The 15,183-nt window shown below is 49.6% G+C and overlaps 7 protein-coding genes across 7 annotated transcripts; 5 read left to right on the top strand and 2 right to left on the bottom strand.

Moving 5' to 3' along the window:
- The first annotated feature begins 16 nt into the window (after window positions 1-16).
- BDV38DRAFT_168960 (uncharacterized protein) lies at window positions 17-1,202 on the top strand. Its single transcript, XM_032051922.1, has one exon. It carries the CDS (start codon window positions 296-298, stop codon window positions 1,085-1,087), a length of 792 nt encoding a protein of 263 aa, XP_031910089.1. The 5' UTR covers window positions 17-295; the 3' UTR covers window positions 1,088-1,202.
- On the bottom strand, window positions 1,203-3,446 carry BDV38DRAFT_168998 (putative tRNA-specific adenosine-34 deaminase subunit Tad3). The gene is made up of 3 exons (XM_032051923.1): window positions 2,917-3,446; window positions 2,811-2,862; window positions 1,203-2,665 (listed from the first exon to the last, which is right to left on the bottom strand). The coding sequence occupies exons 1-3, from the start codon at window positions 3,023-3,025 to the stop codon at window positions 1,318-1,320; spliced, it is 1,509 nt and encodes a 502-aa protein (XP_031910088.1). The 5' UTR covers window positions 3,026-3,446; the 3' UTR covers window positions 1,203-1,317.
- A 421-nt stretch (window positions 3,447-3,867) lies between these two features.
- phoB (regulatory cyclin phoB) lies at window positions 3,868-5,147 on the bottom strand (the record flags this gene model as incomplete). Its single annotated transcript, XM_032057744.1, has 2 exons — window positions 3,868-5,065; window positions 5,095-5,147. The coding sequence occupies 2 exons, from the start codon at window positions 5,145-5,147 to the stop codon at window positions 3,868-3,870; spliced, it is 1,251 nt and encodes a 416-aa protein (XP_031910087.1).
- Window positions 5,148-6,470: 1,323 nt separating this feature from the next.
- Window positions 6,471-9,791, top strand: BDV38DRAFT_168912 (armadillo repeat protein). The gene is made up of 3 exons (XM_032051921.1): window positions 6,471-6,919; window positions 6,988-8,687; window positions 8,739-9,791. Exons 1-3 carry the CDS (start codon window positions 6,619-6,621, stop codon window positions 9,729-9,731), a joined length of 2,994 nt encoding a protein of 997 aa, XP_031910086.1. The 5' UTR covers window positions 6,471-6,618; the 3' UTR covers window positions 9,732-9,791.
- A 341-nt stretch (window positions 9,792-10,132) lies between these two features.
- On the top strand, window positions 10,133-11,468 carry BDV38DRAFT_168885 (putative fructosamine-3-kinase). The gene is made up of 3 exons (XM_032051920.1): window positions 10,133-10,232; window positions 10,308-11,246; window positions 11,334-11,468. Exons 2-3 carry the CDS (start codon window positions 10,312-10,314, stop codon window positions 11,428-11,430), a joined length of 1,032 nt encoding a protein of 343 aa, XP_031910085.1. The 5' UTR covers window positions 10,133-10,232; window positions 10,308-10,311; the 3' UTR covers window positions 11,431-11,468.
- Window positions 11,469-11,686: 218 nt separating this feature from the next.
- BDV38DRAFT_256450 (uncharacterized protein) lies at window positions 11,687-12,901 on the top strand. Its single transcript, XM_032055521.1, has 3 exons — window positions 11,687-11,861; window positions 11,934-11,938; window positions 12,015-12,901. The coding sequence occupies exons 1-3, from the start codon at window positions 11,746-11,748 to the stop codon at window positions 12,749-12,751; spliced, it is 858 nt and encodes a 285-aa protein (XP_031910084.1). The 5' UTR covers window positions 11,687-11,745; the 3' UTR covers window positions 12,752-12,901.
- A 66-nt stretch (window positions 12,902-12,967) lies between these two features.
- BDV38DRAFT_168847 (putative cyclin) lies at window positions 12,968-15,104 on the top strand. Its single transcript, XM_032051919.1, has 5 exons — window positions 12,968-13,402; window positions 13,505-13,586; window positions 13,638-13,766; window positions 13,816-14,143; window positions 14,196-15,104. Exons 1-5 carry the CDS (start codon window positions 13,176-13,178, stop codon window positions 14,594-14,596), a joined length of 1,167 nt encoding a protein of 388 aa, XP_031910083.1. The 5' UTR covers window positions 12,968-13,175; the 3' UTR covers window positions 14,597-15,104.
- The last annotated feature ends 79 nt before the right edge of the window (window positions 15,105-15,183 follow it).

The raw sequence follows: 15,183 nt of genomic DNA, 5'->3' as shown, positions 1-15,183 counted from the left end.
TAGACGTCTTTGCCCCTTGGTTTCTCTTAGGATCAAACCCACTTCACACCAAGTCTATCCGAACGTGGCCTCTCCAAACTCTAGGCCAACAACCTGACTTCGCGGTAAATGAAGGGTTCCCTTTTATTGTACGAAGACCGTACCACCGATAGTACGTAAACACCGTCAGCTTACATGGGTTTGATTAGTAGTACAACCCTGGCCCCTCCTCCGCTTGAACCCCCCACGAACCAAAACACTCTCAAACCCATCCTCCAACCTGCTTCTCCCTTTTAAAGGATATTCATATTGCACCATGTCAAGCCCCATCAGCTTAACCCCCCGATTTGAGATCCGCCAACTCGGTCCCGAACACCAAGACTGGGCCAACGCAATCGTCATCCACAGCAATGTCTTCTGCTCACCAATCTGGCCCAACGTCTACCCGACGGACAAGACCAGGCGCCTTTACCAAGGCTTCCTTGGCAGCGAGTACCTAATCGCGCACCAAATCGCTTCGGGCCTCTCCTACGGCGTCTTCGACAAGGAATACAAGTACAAACTGCCCTCGTCCGAGCAAACCGGGGGTAAACTCCACTGGGACCTGAACGATGAGACCGCAACCAACGAACAGCTCATCGAACAGATGGACTTCCCACTGGTCTCGGTAGCGATGAGCTACAACGGATCTAATCCGCTAGATCTCGACCGGTTGAAGCCGCTGTTCGGAGTGCTGCCTTTATTCCCCCAGGTGCTGCAACGGCTGGTTGACATCGATTCTCGTGGTGAGGTGACGACGCATGAGGGGACGTTGATGAGGAATGGAACTTCGACGAGGGCCGATTACGAGGGGTATGGGCTGATGAAACGGACGGCGCATTGGCTGATGCGCGATGCGGCTAGTAAGGGCTTTAAGGGCATTGAGATTCCATGCTTCCATGATGCTGTTATTGGGGTTTGGTCGAACCCACCTGCTCCCTTTCGGGGGGAGATTGTTGCCCAGCTTAATATTAGGGACCAGGAGGGGGTGGATGAGGATGGGAAGGGAATCAAGCCTTGTGCTCATGTGGATCAGCGGATTGCTAAGATTTATGTGACGCTTGTTTGAGGGTGTGCTAGTCTATGATGGGCAGAGCTGGATCTTGAGATTGGGAGGTTGTGAGTTATTAATTCCTGAGGATTTGTTTCAATAGCGAGGAAGCATTCGAGCATTTGGTTGTATATAGCGGTTATCATTGATACTGTCATCGGATTTAAGTTCTATGTCCCTCCCTAATTCGTAGATCGTGTCTCCGGAGGTCTATATAGTACATGCTGTTTTCTAATCTTGTGTAGGTGTTATGCGTGAAAGGCCAGGCCTTCCTCAGCACTCTGCTCTGTGACTCCCTCCTCGACGAACTCGAATCCCATAGCCCGCCAGTTCAATTCTTTCCGCCAGTGCAATCCATAGTACAACCGGCCTGACTGGGGCTCGGCATGCTCAATGGGCTTTCTATCTTCTGACTCGTGCTGATTCTGATCCTGCGTTATTTCAGAGTTCTCGTCCGCAGGGTCCGACACTGGGACTGGTGCAATGACAGGTTCCGATGCCAGACCTCCTGTTATCATCCGTCCTTGTCGGGGAAATATAACCGCTCGAAACCGCGAAAGAAGAAGGCCCATCGAGCAACAAATGCAAGGCTCATGTGTCAAGTACACGTCAAGGTCCGTGCAGAGGTAGCCGCCTTGAGCACGCGAGCGAAGTCGGGGTTCTCGCAAACTGTCGCTAGATTTGGGGATGGCTCCGGTATCTGTTTTCTGATACTTTCCCGGCACAGGCGATGAATCATCGGAGTCAGCCAATAGCTCGGAATGAGAGACGTTCGATTGAGAAAGGAAAAACTCCTCTAATCGATTTAAAGGTATATTTTCGTTAGACTCGTTTCCATCTTGTTTACGTCTCCCATCAGCAACCAAGTCCGCGGCGCGCATTAGCGCGTGTAGCTCCGGTCCGCCTTCTACGTCTGAATTATACTTCTGCACATTGGGATTGGGCCCTGCACCTAGCTGTCGTTCTGATTCTGACATTGCTCCGGCCTCTCGGCGTGCGTATCGTACGTCACCTGCAACAGCCACAATGGCATCGGCCCAATGGATTCCTACATTCTCGTTGGTCGCACCAATCTGAGCCTCGAGTTCTGGATCGACAACCACTGCGCCAACCCTGCGTCCTAGTCCAGAAACCTCTGCTTCATCGGCAACCTTGCGCGCCAGGGCTAGATAGCGTCCTGCCTTCGGCTTGATGGAGTCAAGAACACGGTTCAAGGTTTGAGGAGGTGGCGCAAGGGTAGCTCTAGGGGTCGCAGGGTTGAAGACGACAGGCCACATGGTTTTAGACCATTTCTCAGCTTGTTCAGCCGTCAAGGGTGGCTCCAGTGGGACGCAAATAGTCTGGAGTTCAATATTCCCTACCTCCTCAGTCGGCTCGGACGGGATTTCTGATGGTGGCGCAAAAGGAGCCAATAGCTTCTGAAGTGTTTCTGCTTCGGGTAAAGGAGGTGTAATCAGAGTGAAAATGGTCTGTGTCGATGGCTCTCCCTTTATAAGGGTGGATCGTAGGCCATCGGGTAGCTGGGTATGCTTTGCGAAGCGTCGAAGATGGTTCAGAGGACGAGAAGGATCGCGAGGATAGGCACTATCCAAAGCCCTGTTTACTACCGGTCAATGTACTGCCCAGGTAGTGATTGTTTCAAAGTTGCGATCAAAAAAAATCATTAAAAAAAAAAAAAAAAAAAAAAAAAAAAAAAAAAAAAAAAAAGAAAAGAAAAAAAAAAAAAAAAAAAAAAGATTACTTTATCACTTTCGAAGCACTTTTCACGCTGATTTCTGCTACATATGCATCCGCTGGGAATTGTTAATTGCGCCGCCAGTTTCCACCCTGCCGGTGGGGAAACGAACCGAATTCTTCACGGGGTCGCGCCTCTTGAACAGTTCTGACAGGGATTACCTCTCCAGGAAGTGGCTCTACGCCGCGGAGTATCTCTTGTACATCCATTGGGTCGTACATGTTTTGAAATAATCCTTTGGGTCGCGGGGTATCGACTTGCTAGCGACGGGGAATTTGGGCTGCTCAGAGAAGAATAATGTGTAGGAGCTAACAAACTTCGTTCACAGCATGTTTCTGGCCTTGCAACGGCGGAAATTGCATTGTTTCTGATCGCCCGGGTTCCATTGACGGAAGGACTGATAGAGAAGTCGAGATCGACATGTTTCCATGGATCGCAGCAACCCTGTACCCTATGACCTAAGCCCTATCCTCAGCTGTTTCGAGACTAGCCGGTCTATCGCCTGAGGCAGGGAGGAGCGTCATCATTTTATACGGCCTTCGGGATTGATCAGCCTAATCATAATGATTGGATGAAAACACTACTATGATTTGCACGACCAGTAAGATTCAGCTTTAAGTACCCTAGTCGTATGCACACATTGTTTCAGGGTAGTAGGTACAGTGCTATAGTAGGTACTTTCCTTGACGCCGGTCACAATAACACCAATATAGCTCGATATACAGCCTGAAAACATAGCAAAAGAAATGGATGCGACGAAGAAAAACAACAAATAAATGAACCGAAAACATGAAAGAAATGGGGGGGGGGAAGGAAAAGAAAGAAAAGAAAAAAAAAAAAGATCCTCCACCACACTTGGATTTATGTACTAGCACAGGCATCTGTCTGTACCTTTTCTTTTAACGTAATATGTACTAAAACAACAGGGGATATCGCTGACCCCCTTCATAGAATTTTAAAAACGGTGACCAATGCTGCTGCATGCTATGCAAGTAATCTCAAACCTCATCTAGGTCGAGCAAATGGTAAATAGAAGGCATATGTTGCAACGAAACTCATTCCTTCAAGTTTCGCGTAGGATCTCGTATCCTTCACATCTTTCAACTAGACTCTGGTAGTAGTCTTCAAGCACTTCCGGCTGAGGAACAATGCGCCACTCTACGCGGAATAGAAACTCTAACTCAAGAAGAGCCAACTCCGTCATACTTATACCGCCCACCCGAGCATAGGTCTTATTCGTCCAGAAACTATCGCTCAGTCCTTTGCTCGCAACTGTTGCACTGGCAATAAGGAATCGGTGAATGGTGAGACTAGAGACGGTAAATGCTGGATAAAGAGCGCAAAGACGGTCGATATAATACACCATGCTCAGCAAGATCGGGGGTGAAAGTGTGGCATGAGTGGTCAATCGCTGGAGGTAGTCATTGACGGAAATCCGTGGGGGAGATCGGGAGTGAAAGCGAGTCAGTCGACCTTGGTGGAGCGGGATTTTGTCATTGAATCGAATGAGTTCCATCAGCATGCTGGAGATTAGCACAACGATATCCCGAGGATCAGCCAGTTCATATTGAGCCGGCAGCAACTTGACTGTGGGATTGGAGGGACGCAGCCGCTTCGATTGCGAGCCCTCTAAATCCGTGCTCCCGATCCCGCTTGCAAGCCCACCATTAGCGACAGGGTCGTTCGGACTGTTACGCTTATTAGACCCTGTGCCGGTGCTATTTGGAGCGGGCATTGAGGCGGCCACGGGATGTTGTGTGGGAGCGGGAGCGGAGGTCTGAGCTTGAGTTACAGCAGCAGGGCCGTTATTGTGGGTATAACAAGGGGCACCTGAAGGATTTGTGTTGGTATTGGCGGCGGCGGCGGCTGCGGCGGCGCTTTCAGCGGTAGACGCGGCAGTGCTGTTTCCGCCCCCAAGGGAGGTCAGCCCAGCGGACATGCGACCGCAAGGGAGATCCCCTGAGGGCCCCGGAGGGGGCGAGGCAACGGTGTGTCGATTTAGAGCTGAACGAAGCTCTTCGATAGCCACACGGGAAGAACGAGGAGAGAAGTGACTACCGGGCGCAGCTGTCGGGTTACCGGCAGGCTCATAATGCTGGTTATGTGAAATATTCGTTGACGAGTGACGAGGAAGAGGAGGAGACGAGAGAGAGGGATGAGGGCGAGTGGGAGGAGAGGAGGGTGAAGGGCGAAGGGCGGAGGAGGGAGAGGGCGATGAAACTAGCATCTCCGCCCAACGATACCACCACGTGGGCGCACGACTGAACGACGTGCAACGGGGTTGGCAGACGCTGCGAAACCTTGTGCTGCTGCTGCTAAGAATGGCCGCGTGCCCTGGCGCATCGTGATCTGCGGGGCTTCAGCTCTATAGAAGAAGCTGAATATAGGAAGCGATGAGGAACAACTATTTTAACAATAGAAACTGTTCCAAGGAAAGAAGATGGAAAGAGGGGGAAAGGAATTAACGGGGGGGCATATTTAGGTAATTTAAAAAGAAAGAGAAAAAGTAAAAAGGAAAAAATACTTAAAAAAAAAAGAAAGAAAGAAAGAAAGAAAGAGAAAAAAATTCCCTCCAACAATACAGGTAAAGCTGCAGAAATTGTTCAGGCAAAAATCAGGAAATCTGTCACAGACACAACGATTTTCTCTACAATTATCCAATCGGAGGTCTTCAACAAGGGCTAGAATCCAAGACGGATAAGGAACGTTACCGTTCTGATACAATTGAGTTCCCGGCCCGCGATGGTCAGGACTGTCATGCATTTGTACACTGTGTACAGTACGGAGTACCACCAGAAAATCTATTCAATAAGCGCAACGCACTAAGGGGTAAAAATGGACACCGGATTTCTGCCCGACGAACCCCGTACACCGTAGAATATCAGGAGAGCTTGGGATAGTTCATCCTCGTATAAAAAACATCCCATCCATGCCATTTCCGTGGGTCAGGTGCAAAGAGCAGATCGAGGAATCTTATGCCACTATAGGAGCGACCTTCCGTTCCTAAATCTGCAGGTTCAACATCTATCTCTGCAATATACACTGATACCTTGCCTATAACGCCCCTCAGACCAACACCGGGTAAAGGGTCAAGTACAGGGTTTTGGTCTCACGGTGAACACTCCCGGAAGAATACTAAAAGTGAAAGTGAGACCCTTTCGATCAACCCGCCCGTCAGTAAAGGCTGCTGCTATAAGGCTGAATCACATGATGAAACTGACATTGGCCCATATCCGGAACTCGGGGAAACTGAACCCCCGCCTGGACGAGTGACATCACATGACCTGGGGAGCCGAAAGCGGTGACTCGACGGTATCGGCATTACTTTCTGTAATGTTGTACTCCAGTAAGGGTAACGCTAACCTTAAAGGAAGCTCCCAGCAGCAACATCTCATACAAGGAAATCGGTCGGATGCCAGCTTCTTTGAATCGGTGTCGAGGGTTTACCGTTATACATCGCTTCATTCTCTCTTCATTGTCTGTTCCCATAGTCTTCGCCTAGCTCCTCTTGCGTTATCTTACAATAATAGTACATAACGACCCCTCCATACGCTAGGTACTGTATGTACTTAGTTGCTCATTAGACGCCATTCATTCGTATACCATCGCCGGCTACGACTTACCTTGCTACTTGTACAAAACCCCTCCCCTGCATCAACACTTCGTTTCGGCAACATCTATCTCCCCCCTCCCCTTCTAATCCCCCTCGGACTATTCCACCCGTATTCTAATTCTTTTCATTCACTACTTAACTCGTTTATTTACCAAAGCGGTCTGCTAGACATCCTCCCACGGGAGGCGGTGATTTCTGACCATGACTCGCGCTTCAACACCTCCGATACTTCTAGAACTTCAAAGCGCAGATTCCTTATCGTCGCAGGCTTCAGCACTTCGAACCCTTAAAAATGAGACAATTGGCCATGATCAACGCAAAGAAGCCTGGATCCGGTGGGGTATAATCCCCATACTAGCCAAGGTCCTTGCCTCCAGGCAGACTAGCGGGAAGAACACCGAGCTCAATGGGCCGACCAAAAGCCAACACCCATCGAGTCGCAATCGAGAGGAAGATGAAACGTGTCTACAGGCAATTATAGTACTTGGTAGTATAGCACAAGGTATTTCTCTCTCACTGGGAGTCCCGTCCTTCGCTCTGGCTCAGGAACTGATGACCATTCTCAATCAGGCGGTGCAGCTTTCCTTTCCCCTATCCTGTCTAGCGGTATACTCTCAATCCTCCTGTCTATATTATCATCGCCCGATTGCCCTCAATCTTTCGTTCTCCCCATCCTGCGAACCCTGAATAACATCGCGGATCGGCTACCACTGCAAAGCCAACAGCAATGGCCAAAAGATACACGGTTAGCCGATCTGCTCTTCTCAGACGAACATATCAGCTGCCTGTCACGTATTCTCGGGCAGGAGTATGGCACTTATCATGCGCAGGCATCCATTGAGCTTGCTGCGGCCCTTATCGGAAAGCTTTGCACAGAGGAGACCCATAAGGCGATCCTGGCCGACTGTGGCGTGTTGGATGCGCTAGCTGTGAAGGTAGCATCGTTCGTCGTTGCTCAGGGCTTTGTACTTCCAGGTGCGGAGGCACATTTACAGGAGTCTGGCTCTCTTGGTTCTCTACCTCCCTCTGCACCTTCAAGTGCCAAACTGGCTCCGATCCTTCGTGCTACCACAGTCATCATTGAACATTCTAAATGGCGTGCAGAGCATTTTCTCTCATCACCCGGAATAGTGACTGTTTTCCCCAAGCAGGTGCCTGGATTTGCCCCTTCTGATATCAAGACAGGCCCGTGGGGATCGACATATTTTTCAGGCTCAGCTGTGCCACGCCACGCCGGGGCCAGCCCCCTCGAGCATCTCCTACCATCGGTTCCACTGTCTCAAGGAAAAGCTTCTGCTAGTGCTACCAATTTTCCACCCCTTGGTCAGCCACATGGACCCCAACGCCGGCATAGTCATTCATTCCCAACCCCCTTCTCGATCTTGGAGGCACCGAACTCCGATGACGATGAGAATGCTATCGTCCCTTGGCTTCTATATACCATCCGTGCCGAGTGTGGCATGGTGCGGTTGATGGCAGCACGTCTGGTCACAGTTCTTTACCGTCTAGGTCTAACGAAGAAGCTTCGAGTCTCTATGCTTTGTTACTTGTTGATTCCAATTCTTATCCGGATGCTTGATAAGGACTATGAAATAACTGGCGATGATGGTGTCCAGTATGGAGGACTAATTCTGTCCACTGACCGTCTGAAAGAGGAAGCCCCGGCGGTGCTTGCTACACTGGTTATCGACGATCAAGAGCTACAGAAGCATGCAGTCGATGGAGGTGCTATTAAACGACTGTCTCAGCTCCTGAAGGAAACCTATAATCCAATTCAAGAGAACGCCAAACCGATGTGGCATGTCGATGGCGGGGGAAAGGTCGAGACTACTTGCACACAATCAGCAGAGTGTATGCTGGGTCCTCCAGGATATTCTCCCATTCATTGTCATGTCATGCGATACCGGGAGAACATTCTCAAGGCCTTGGCCGCTCTGGTACCTTTCAAGGATGAATACCGCAAGACTATCTGTGACAATGGGGTAGTCCCCTATATCATCGATTCGCTCAAACCGTGCCCGAACGATCCTCGAGATACATCGAATCCGAAAAACACCGCTGCTGATGGAAATCCTACACCCACCCTATTAGCAGCTTGTGGTGCTGCACGGATGCTCACTCGCTCGGTTAGCGTATTAAGGACTAGTCTGATTGACGCTGGAGTAGCCACTCCTTTATTCGCCTTGATTCGGCACCAGGATATTGAAGTGCAGATTGCAGCAACCTCAGTTATATGTAATCTTGCGCTGGACTTTAGCCCAATGAAAGAGGTAAGCTCATACACTGGCTCGGTGCGCGGAGGTTGTACTAATGCTTTCCAGGCAATTATATCCGCAGAGATACTTCCAACATTATGCGAGCATGCACATTCTACGAACACAAAGCTCCGGATTGAATCACTTTGGGCGTTGAAGCATGTGGCTTATAACTCGACCAACGATGTCAAGATGAAAGTCATTAATGGCCTGGGACCTACGTGGATCCAGCAAATCATAACGCAAGACCCAACTAGTGCTCTAGCTAAACGAGGCATGGATGATGAGATGGAAAGCGGCATCTCAACGGGCATGAGTCGAGCCAACTCCGCAGGCGAACAAGTGGATCTATTGAATCCTGTCGAGGACACACAGGAACGCGATGAGGATATGAAAATGACCGATACCTTACCGCCGTCTAAGATGAGCTTAGAGATGTTCCTCCCCGATGTTAGCCGGCGTCGCAAACTTGCGCTCCATGGGGACCTCGATCAAACTACCCAAGCACGCCAAGATGATATTGCCGTACAGGAACAGACTTTTGATCTCTTGCGTAATCTTGTTTGTGGCCCGGGTGCATCCGAGATGATTGATCATTTGTTCAAGGAGATCGGGCAGGATCTGATATTGGATGCACTGGCGGATAAACTACGGCCTCGCACCATCCAAGTACCACATAAACGAGAATCATCTTCCCACAGAGCTCTCCAAGTTCCAACAGAGATTTTGGTGGCAGTCACGTATGTGATCATCCACCTCGCCGCTAGCCTCCCGTGGCACCGCCAACTTTTGGTCTCACACCGTGATCTCTTACGTTATCTCATGGGGTACTTCGAGCACGCTAACCGGGATGTGCGGACAAATTGTGTATGGGTAGTAATCAATCTCACATACGAGGATGACTCGAGTGATCGAGACGGCTGCCGTGAGCGAGCATACAAACTGCTCTCGGTTGGGGTGATGGACCGGTTGAAACGCTTAGAAGAGGACCCAGATCTTGATGTCCGAGAGCGAACCAAAACAGCCTTACATTTGGTAAGGACCTTGACCCAGGCCTAATGGTTGTCAACCTTCTTCGACCTCTTTTTTATTTTCTTCTCCGGGTACTCTTTTGCCGTCTTCCGTTTAATTACGATCTCTTGGTTGTTTGTTTCCATGCTGCATGGACAGGCACAGCTCTATGAACTATGGTCGGCGTTGGGATGGTTGTATAAAGATCTTGAAAGGGTTATGATAAATGTACATGTTGGCTTCTGCGTACAAAGTTTCTTCCTCTTGCTCTTGTTTCTTTCCATTCCTCTTCCATCCTTGATGACTGGGAAACGTTTGGGGCTTTTTCCATTCTGGAATATCATGCATTCAGCTGAGCGAGTCTGGTATTTGCATGGAGTACTTAGTATCTATGAGTATATATGTATGTATGTACATACATACCTGTATGTACCTATTTTATCTTATCGATAAGATAAGAAGTGGGACCTGACCGGATACGTCATCGGAACGGCAATGGCTTGAAGCATTTCCGGCGAATCAATCCCCTGGCAAGGAACGAGTCCTCAGGTACATAACGCCATCAATTCCCGTCCTCTTTTTATCTCCCAGGTTAACTCACATAGCATCTTCTTACCAAACAAGAGCCATGGCCCCTGTCCCCGCATCGCTGTTGCGTGCTCTCTCCATCTCCGATCCCTCCAAAGCCAGCTTGTCCACTGCTGGTTTGGGGTCAGGTTTCACCAGTACAGGAGCCATTCGAGCAACAGTACCATCTGCAGATGGACATTATGAGGAAGAGAGACGATACTTTGTCAAAACATCCGCAGATGGCAAAGCTGCTGAAGAGATGTTCCGAGGGGAATATGAGTCCTTAAATGCTATAGCAACATCCGTACCGGGATTTTGTCCCCGCGCTCTAGCTTGGGGCCCTCTGGAAGAAAGCAACGGAAGGAACTTCTACCTAGCGACTGAGTTCCTGGACCTGGGGGGTGGTGGCCGGATGGGCCAATCTCTGGCTCAAAGGCTAGGAAAACTTCATTCGACCCCGGCTCCGCTGGATCCTGAGACGGGGAAACACCGGTTCGGGTTCCCCGTGCCGACCTTCTGTGGTGATACTAAGCAACCTAATCGATTTCACGATTCATGGGCAGACTTCTACGCCAATGAACGGCTGATGACGATTCTCGAAACCTCGGAGAAGCGCAATGGCCGAGACGCCAGTCTACGAGATCTAGTGGAGCGGACGGCACACACGGTAGTACCCGCCCTTCTAGGGGATGGCCATCTAGGCTACGACAAGAATGGAAACGGAGAAGGTATTACACCCGCGGTTGTTCATGGGGATCTCTGGAGTGGCAATGCAGACCGTGGAAGGATTGTGGGGGGTGGGTGCAAGGGAGATGAAGAGGTGGGCGACGTTGTCTACGATCCATCAGCATGCTATGCGCATAGTGAGTATGAGCTGGGAATCATGAAGATGTTTGGAGGCTTTGGGCCGGCATTTTTCACTGCCTACCATAAGATTGTCCCTAGGACTGAGCCGGTGGAGGAGTATGAAGACCGGGTAAGGCTGTACGAGCTGTAGGTTTATTTTTATTTTTATTCTTATTTTTTTTTTTTTCTTCCCCCTCGTTCAACCCACGCCCACGGGTTTTCTAACCAGGTCAGATATCACCATCTAAATCATTACGCCATCTTCGGGGCTGGGTATCGATCGGGAGCAGTGTCAATCATGCAGAATTTAATCAGGAAATATGGGGATTAGTCGAAGCAGTTGCTTCTTGGCATCTTTTGGGGTTTTTGGCGTGGCAGATTCCGGTTTCACATACCGTCGTTCTCAACTAGATAGATCTACATAGTAAAATCAACCGGCATTTGTCCTTGCCTCCGAGCGAATTAATAATCTTGTGATCCGATGACACCATCATACATACTGACTCAGCATGGTGAAGTAATAACGCAGTATTTAAGGAGGACATAAGTCATAATTACCCCCCACATCTGCCAACTTGCACTTCATCTCTCTTTCCCTCTCTCTCTCTCTCTCTCTCTCTCTTGGCCGCACTTGTATAACTCCAACATGGCCCCCCTTCCAGATGCAGGAGTCCACCCTGACGCAACGGGGGCAGCCAAAGTGTTAGTCGACAATCACCGTGCGGAGCAACCATTGAAGCTGTATGCGGGGTGGTTTTGTCCGTAAGTTTATTTTAGTATCAGCTTGTGTCTATGAATCCGTACGATAGGCAAATTTACTGACTTGAACGACAGCTTTGGTGTGTCTCGCTTGTGAACCTGATGATGATATGCACGGCATGTCTAGTAATTGCAATCTTGGCTAACCTCTTCAAGTCCAACGAGTTTGGCTCGCGCTAGAAGAGAAACAAATCCCTTACCAATACATCGAAGTCAACCCCTATCACAAGCCCCAGTCGCTTCTCTCACTGAACCCGCGCGGTCTGGTGCCAACATTATCTTGCCTGGTCAAAGACGGGGTTGCCCAGACAGCCAAGCCCCTGTACGAATCCACAGTTATTCTTGAGTACCTCGAGGAGGCCTATCCAGATAGCTCTCCACGCCTCCTCCCAGCGGACCCCTACGACAGGGCCCGAGTACGCATCTGGATCGACTATGTTACCTCGCGGATTATCCCAGCTTTCCATCGATTTCTTCAATACCAGCCCAAGTCAGGAGGTGAGGACCCAGCAGCTGGCTTGGAGGGACTAAGACAGGAGTTCCTGGGCCACCTCAAGGAGTGGACTAGAGAAATGCATGCCGACGGACCATTCTTCTTGGGAGATCAGATTGCGCTGCCAGATCTGGTACTCGCCCCATGGGCGGTCCGGTTGTGGGTCTTTGATGAATACAAATCGGGCGGGCTTGGCATCCCGGCGGAAGGCAATGGGGGGGGGGATGAGCTTGTTTGGCAGCGGTGGAGGAAGTGGCTAAAAGCGGTAGAGGATAGGAGAAGTGTGAGAGAAACTACGAGTGAGAAGGAGTACTACCTCCCGGTCTATAAGCGGTATGCGGACAATGTGGCTCAGAGTGAGTTGGCGAAAGCTACCCGTGAAGGGAGGGGGGTGCCGTAAATTCTATCTGACTTGGAGTCAAAGAAACATGGAGGAAACCTAGATTTACTGTTTCTAGTACTACTTGTACTACTCCGTACAGCATATATATATGTTCAGCCGCACTAGTAAGATAATTGTTATTCACTTAACCTGCGACCCACAGCAGCAAACAGAATTGCAGGAACCATATAATACAAACTCCTTCACATTATAATCTTGCACCTCCTACCCCTTCTTTAATGGAGACTTGTTCATGAATATGTAGTATCTATGACTTTTGTTCAGATGCTGTTTAAATAAAAACAGCGGAACAACAGTTTTTCCGCGCATTACACGTGACTCGAAGTCGTCTCCAATCACGCTCCTCCATCCCAAGGCTATTATTTCATCCTTTCGAACATCACCGTCCGGTTGTTTGGAGATTTTAGTACCATTCGCAAGTATGGTGCCGGAGAAGAAGGATGGCTCGAACAATCAAGCCGCGTCGGAGGCAAGCATACCGGAGCCGCCTTCCATTCATCCTTCCTTCATCCAAGTAGCCAAGCCGTACATATTCGAGCAGACTATTCAACAATGTATTGCGGCTATGGGCGTCAATCCCCTACGTGAGGAAGGACTGCGCCTGCAGGGAGTAACGTGGATTGACAATGTTCGCCGAGTGTTATACTTGTATGTATTCAGTAGCTTCTGCTTGACCATTCCATTACTCGTCATTCACCAAAAGAAACAGCAACGTGCTTTGAAGAGAAAGAGAATATGCTAACGGATTAGACCTATCCGTACCTTCAACACGGCTGTGGTGTATTATCACAAATTTCGACTCGTTCATCCTGACAGCGAGTATAATTATATGGTAGCTACCACCCCTACGCACCTATGTAGGTAAAATCATCTGACTGTCTAGGATGCTGCTGCGGCTGCATTGTTTACCGCTTGCAAGATTGAGGACACATTGAAAAAGTCCCGGGAGATTGTGTGCGCAGCATATAATCTCAAATTACCACCTTCAGAACATATATCTCCTGATAATCCAGTAAGGTTTGCGTTTGCATTGCGCTTGGTCCCATGCTAACACTTCTAAGGTCTTCGAAGTACATGCTAGAGGTATCATTGGATTGGAGAGGCTTATGCTTGAGGCGTCAGGCTTTGATTTTCGGACACGTCACCCGCAGAAAACCCTGATCAAGCTTGCCAGACATTATGGCCTTACGTCGCAGTCGCCGGTGTCTAATGTGGCATATCGCATTTCGCAGGACCTCTATCGTACTTTTGCTCCAATCAAGCAGACTGCGTCAACTATGGCTTTTACCTGTTTAGAACTGGCAGGCCGTCTGTTGGACCAGCGCATTGAGGCGGTCGAATTGGGAGTAGACTACGAGAAGTGGAAGACCAGCCGGGAAGAAGTAATGGGTAAGTGCTCCTCGCAAATGCTCTATACTGGGGCACTCACTTATCGTATCAGAAACCCTCTTTGACCTACTGGAGCTGTATACCCACAGTCGTGGCTCCACCTCAGTTGGCCCTCATTTCCCAGCGGATCGATTCCTCACAGTTCGTATCCCATTGAACAAAGAGGCAGAAGCCCAAGGACTCCCTCGTTACACACACTGGGCCAATGAGTCAAGAGACCTAAAAGCTGCTAATGGCGCAAAGAGCGGCAAGGAGCCCGCCTTGGAGAAATCAGGCGCCAGGCTGCATCCGCTTACACCTGTCGCTGCCAACGGGGAAAGACCCAGAGCCGGCGAGAAAGGTCGGGATGGAGCCGTACGCTTTATGCTCGACACAGAATGTGCGGGTGCAGAGAAGGCCCGTGTTTCCGAGTATTTCAAGGTCGAAATGGAGGAGTACGAAGTGGAAGAATGAGCTGCCAAAATCCCCGCATCATAGCTACATTACCCCATACGGCTAGCATACTGCGACGAGTGCAGAACGGGCCGCAGTCTGCACGTCTGATTCTATCGGCTCGCCAGCTACTTTTGCAACAGTTACTGGCGCCGAACAAAAGTACGGCGGCCTCTACCTGGATTTCGCGAGGTGGAAGAGTGGCACTAATTAAGAGGGTACCATCTAATGCTAGGCCAAAAATGCAAGAGGCAAAGCATCCCCGTCACGCTGAACGCCAAAGGTACGATGGGGAAAGCGGAGTGATTGGCTCCTACAATGATATGACCCAACGATTCGATACTAGCGTGCATCGGATATTCCTTGGAGTCTGCCCAATACTTCCCAGTGGAAAGGCACCGTTCAGGATAGTATATATATCCAAGTCACCTGTTCATAGAATACTGGTTAGGAACTTCGTTGAGCTAGTCAGTACAACAGGTACCGCTAGTGCGCATAACCCAGTAATTGATGAACATATATTTCTTATATATGAAAGACTTTACATTGCCCATTTAAACGCCAGTCTCGTTCCGTCAGACAATGGCGGCTTGACATACCAGAATATG

Source organism: Aspergillus pseudotamarii (assembly GCF_009193445.1).
Source record: "Aspergillus pseudotamarii strain CBS 117625 unplaced genomic scaffold BDV38scaffold_58, whole genome shotgun sequence".
NCBI lineage: Eukaryota > Fungi > Ascomycota > Eurotiomycetes > Eurotiales > Aspergillaceae > Aspergillus > Aspergillus pseudotamarii.
The sequence above is the reverse complement of the archived record's forward strand: the minus strand, read 5'-3'. Positions and strand labels throughout refer to the sequence as shown.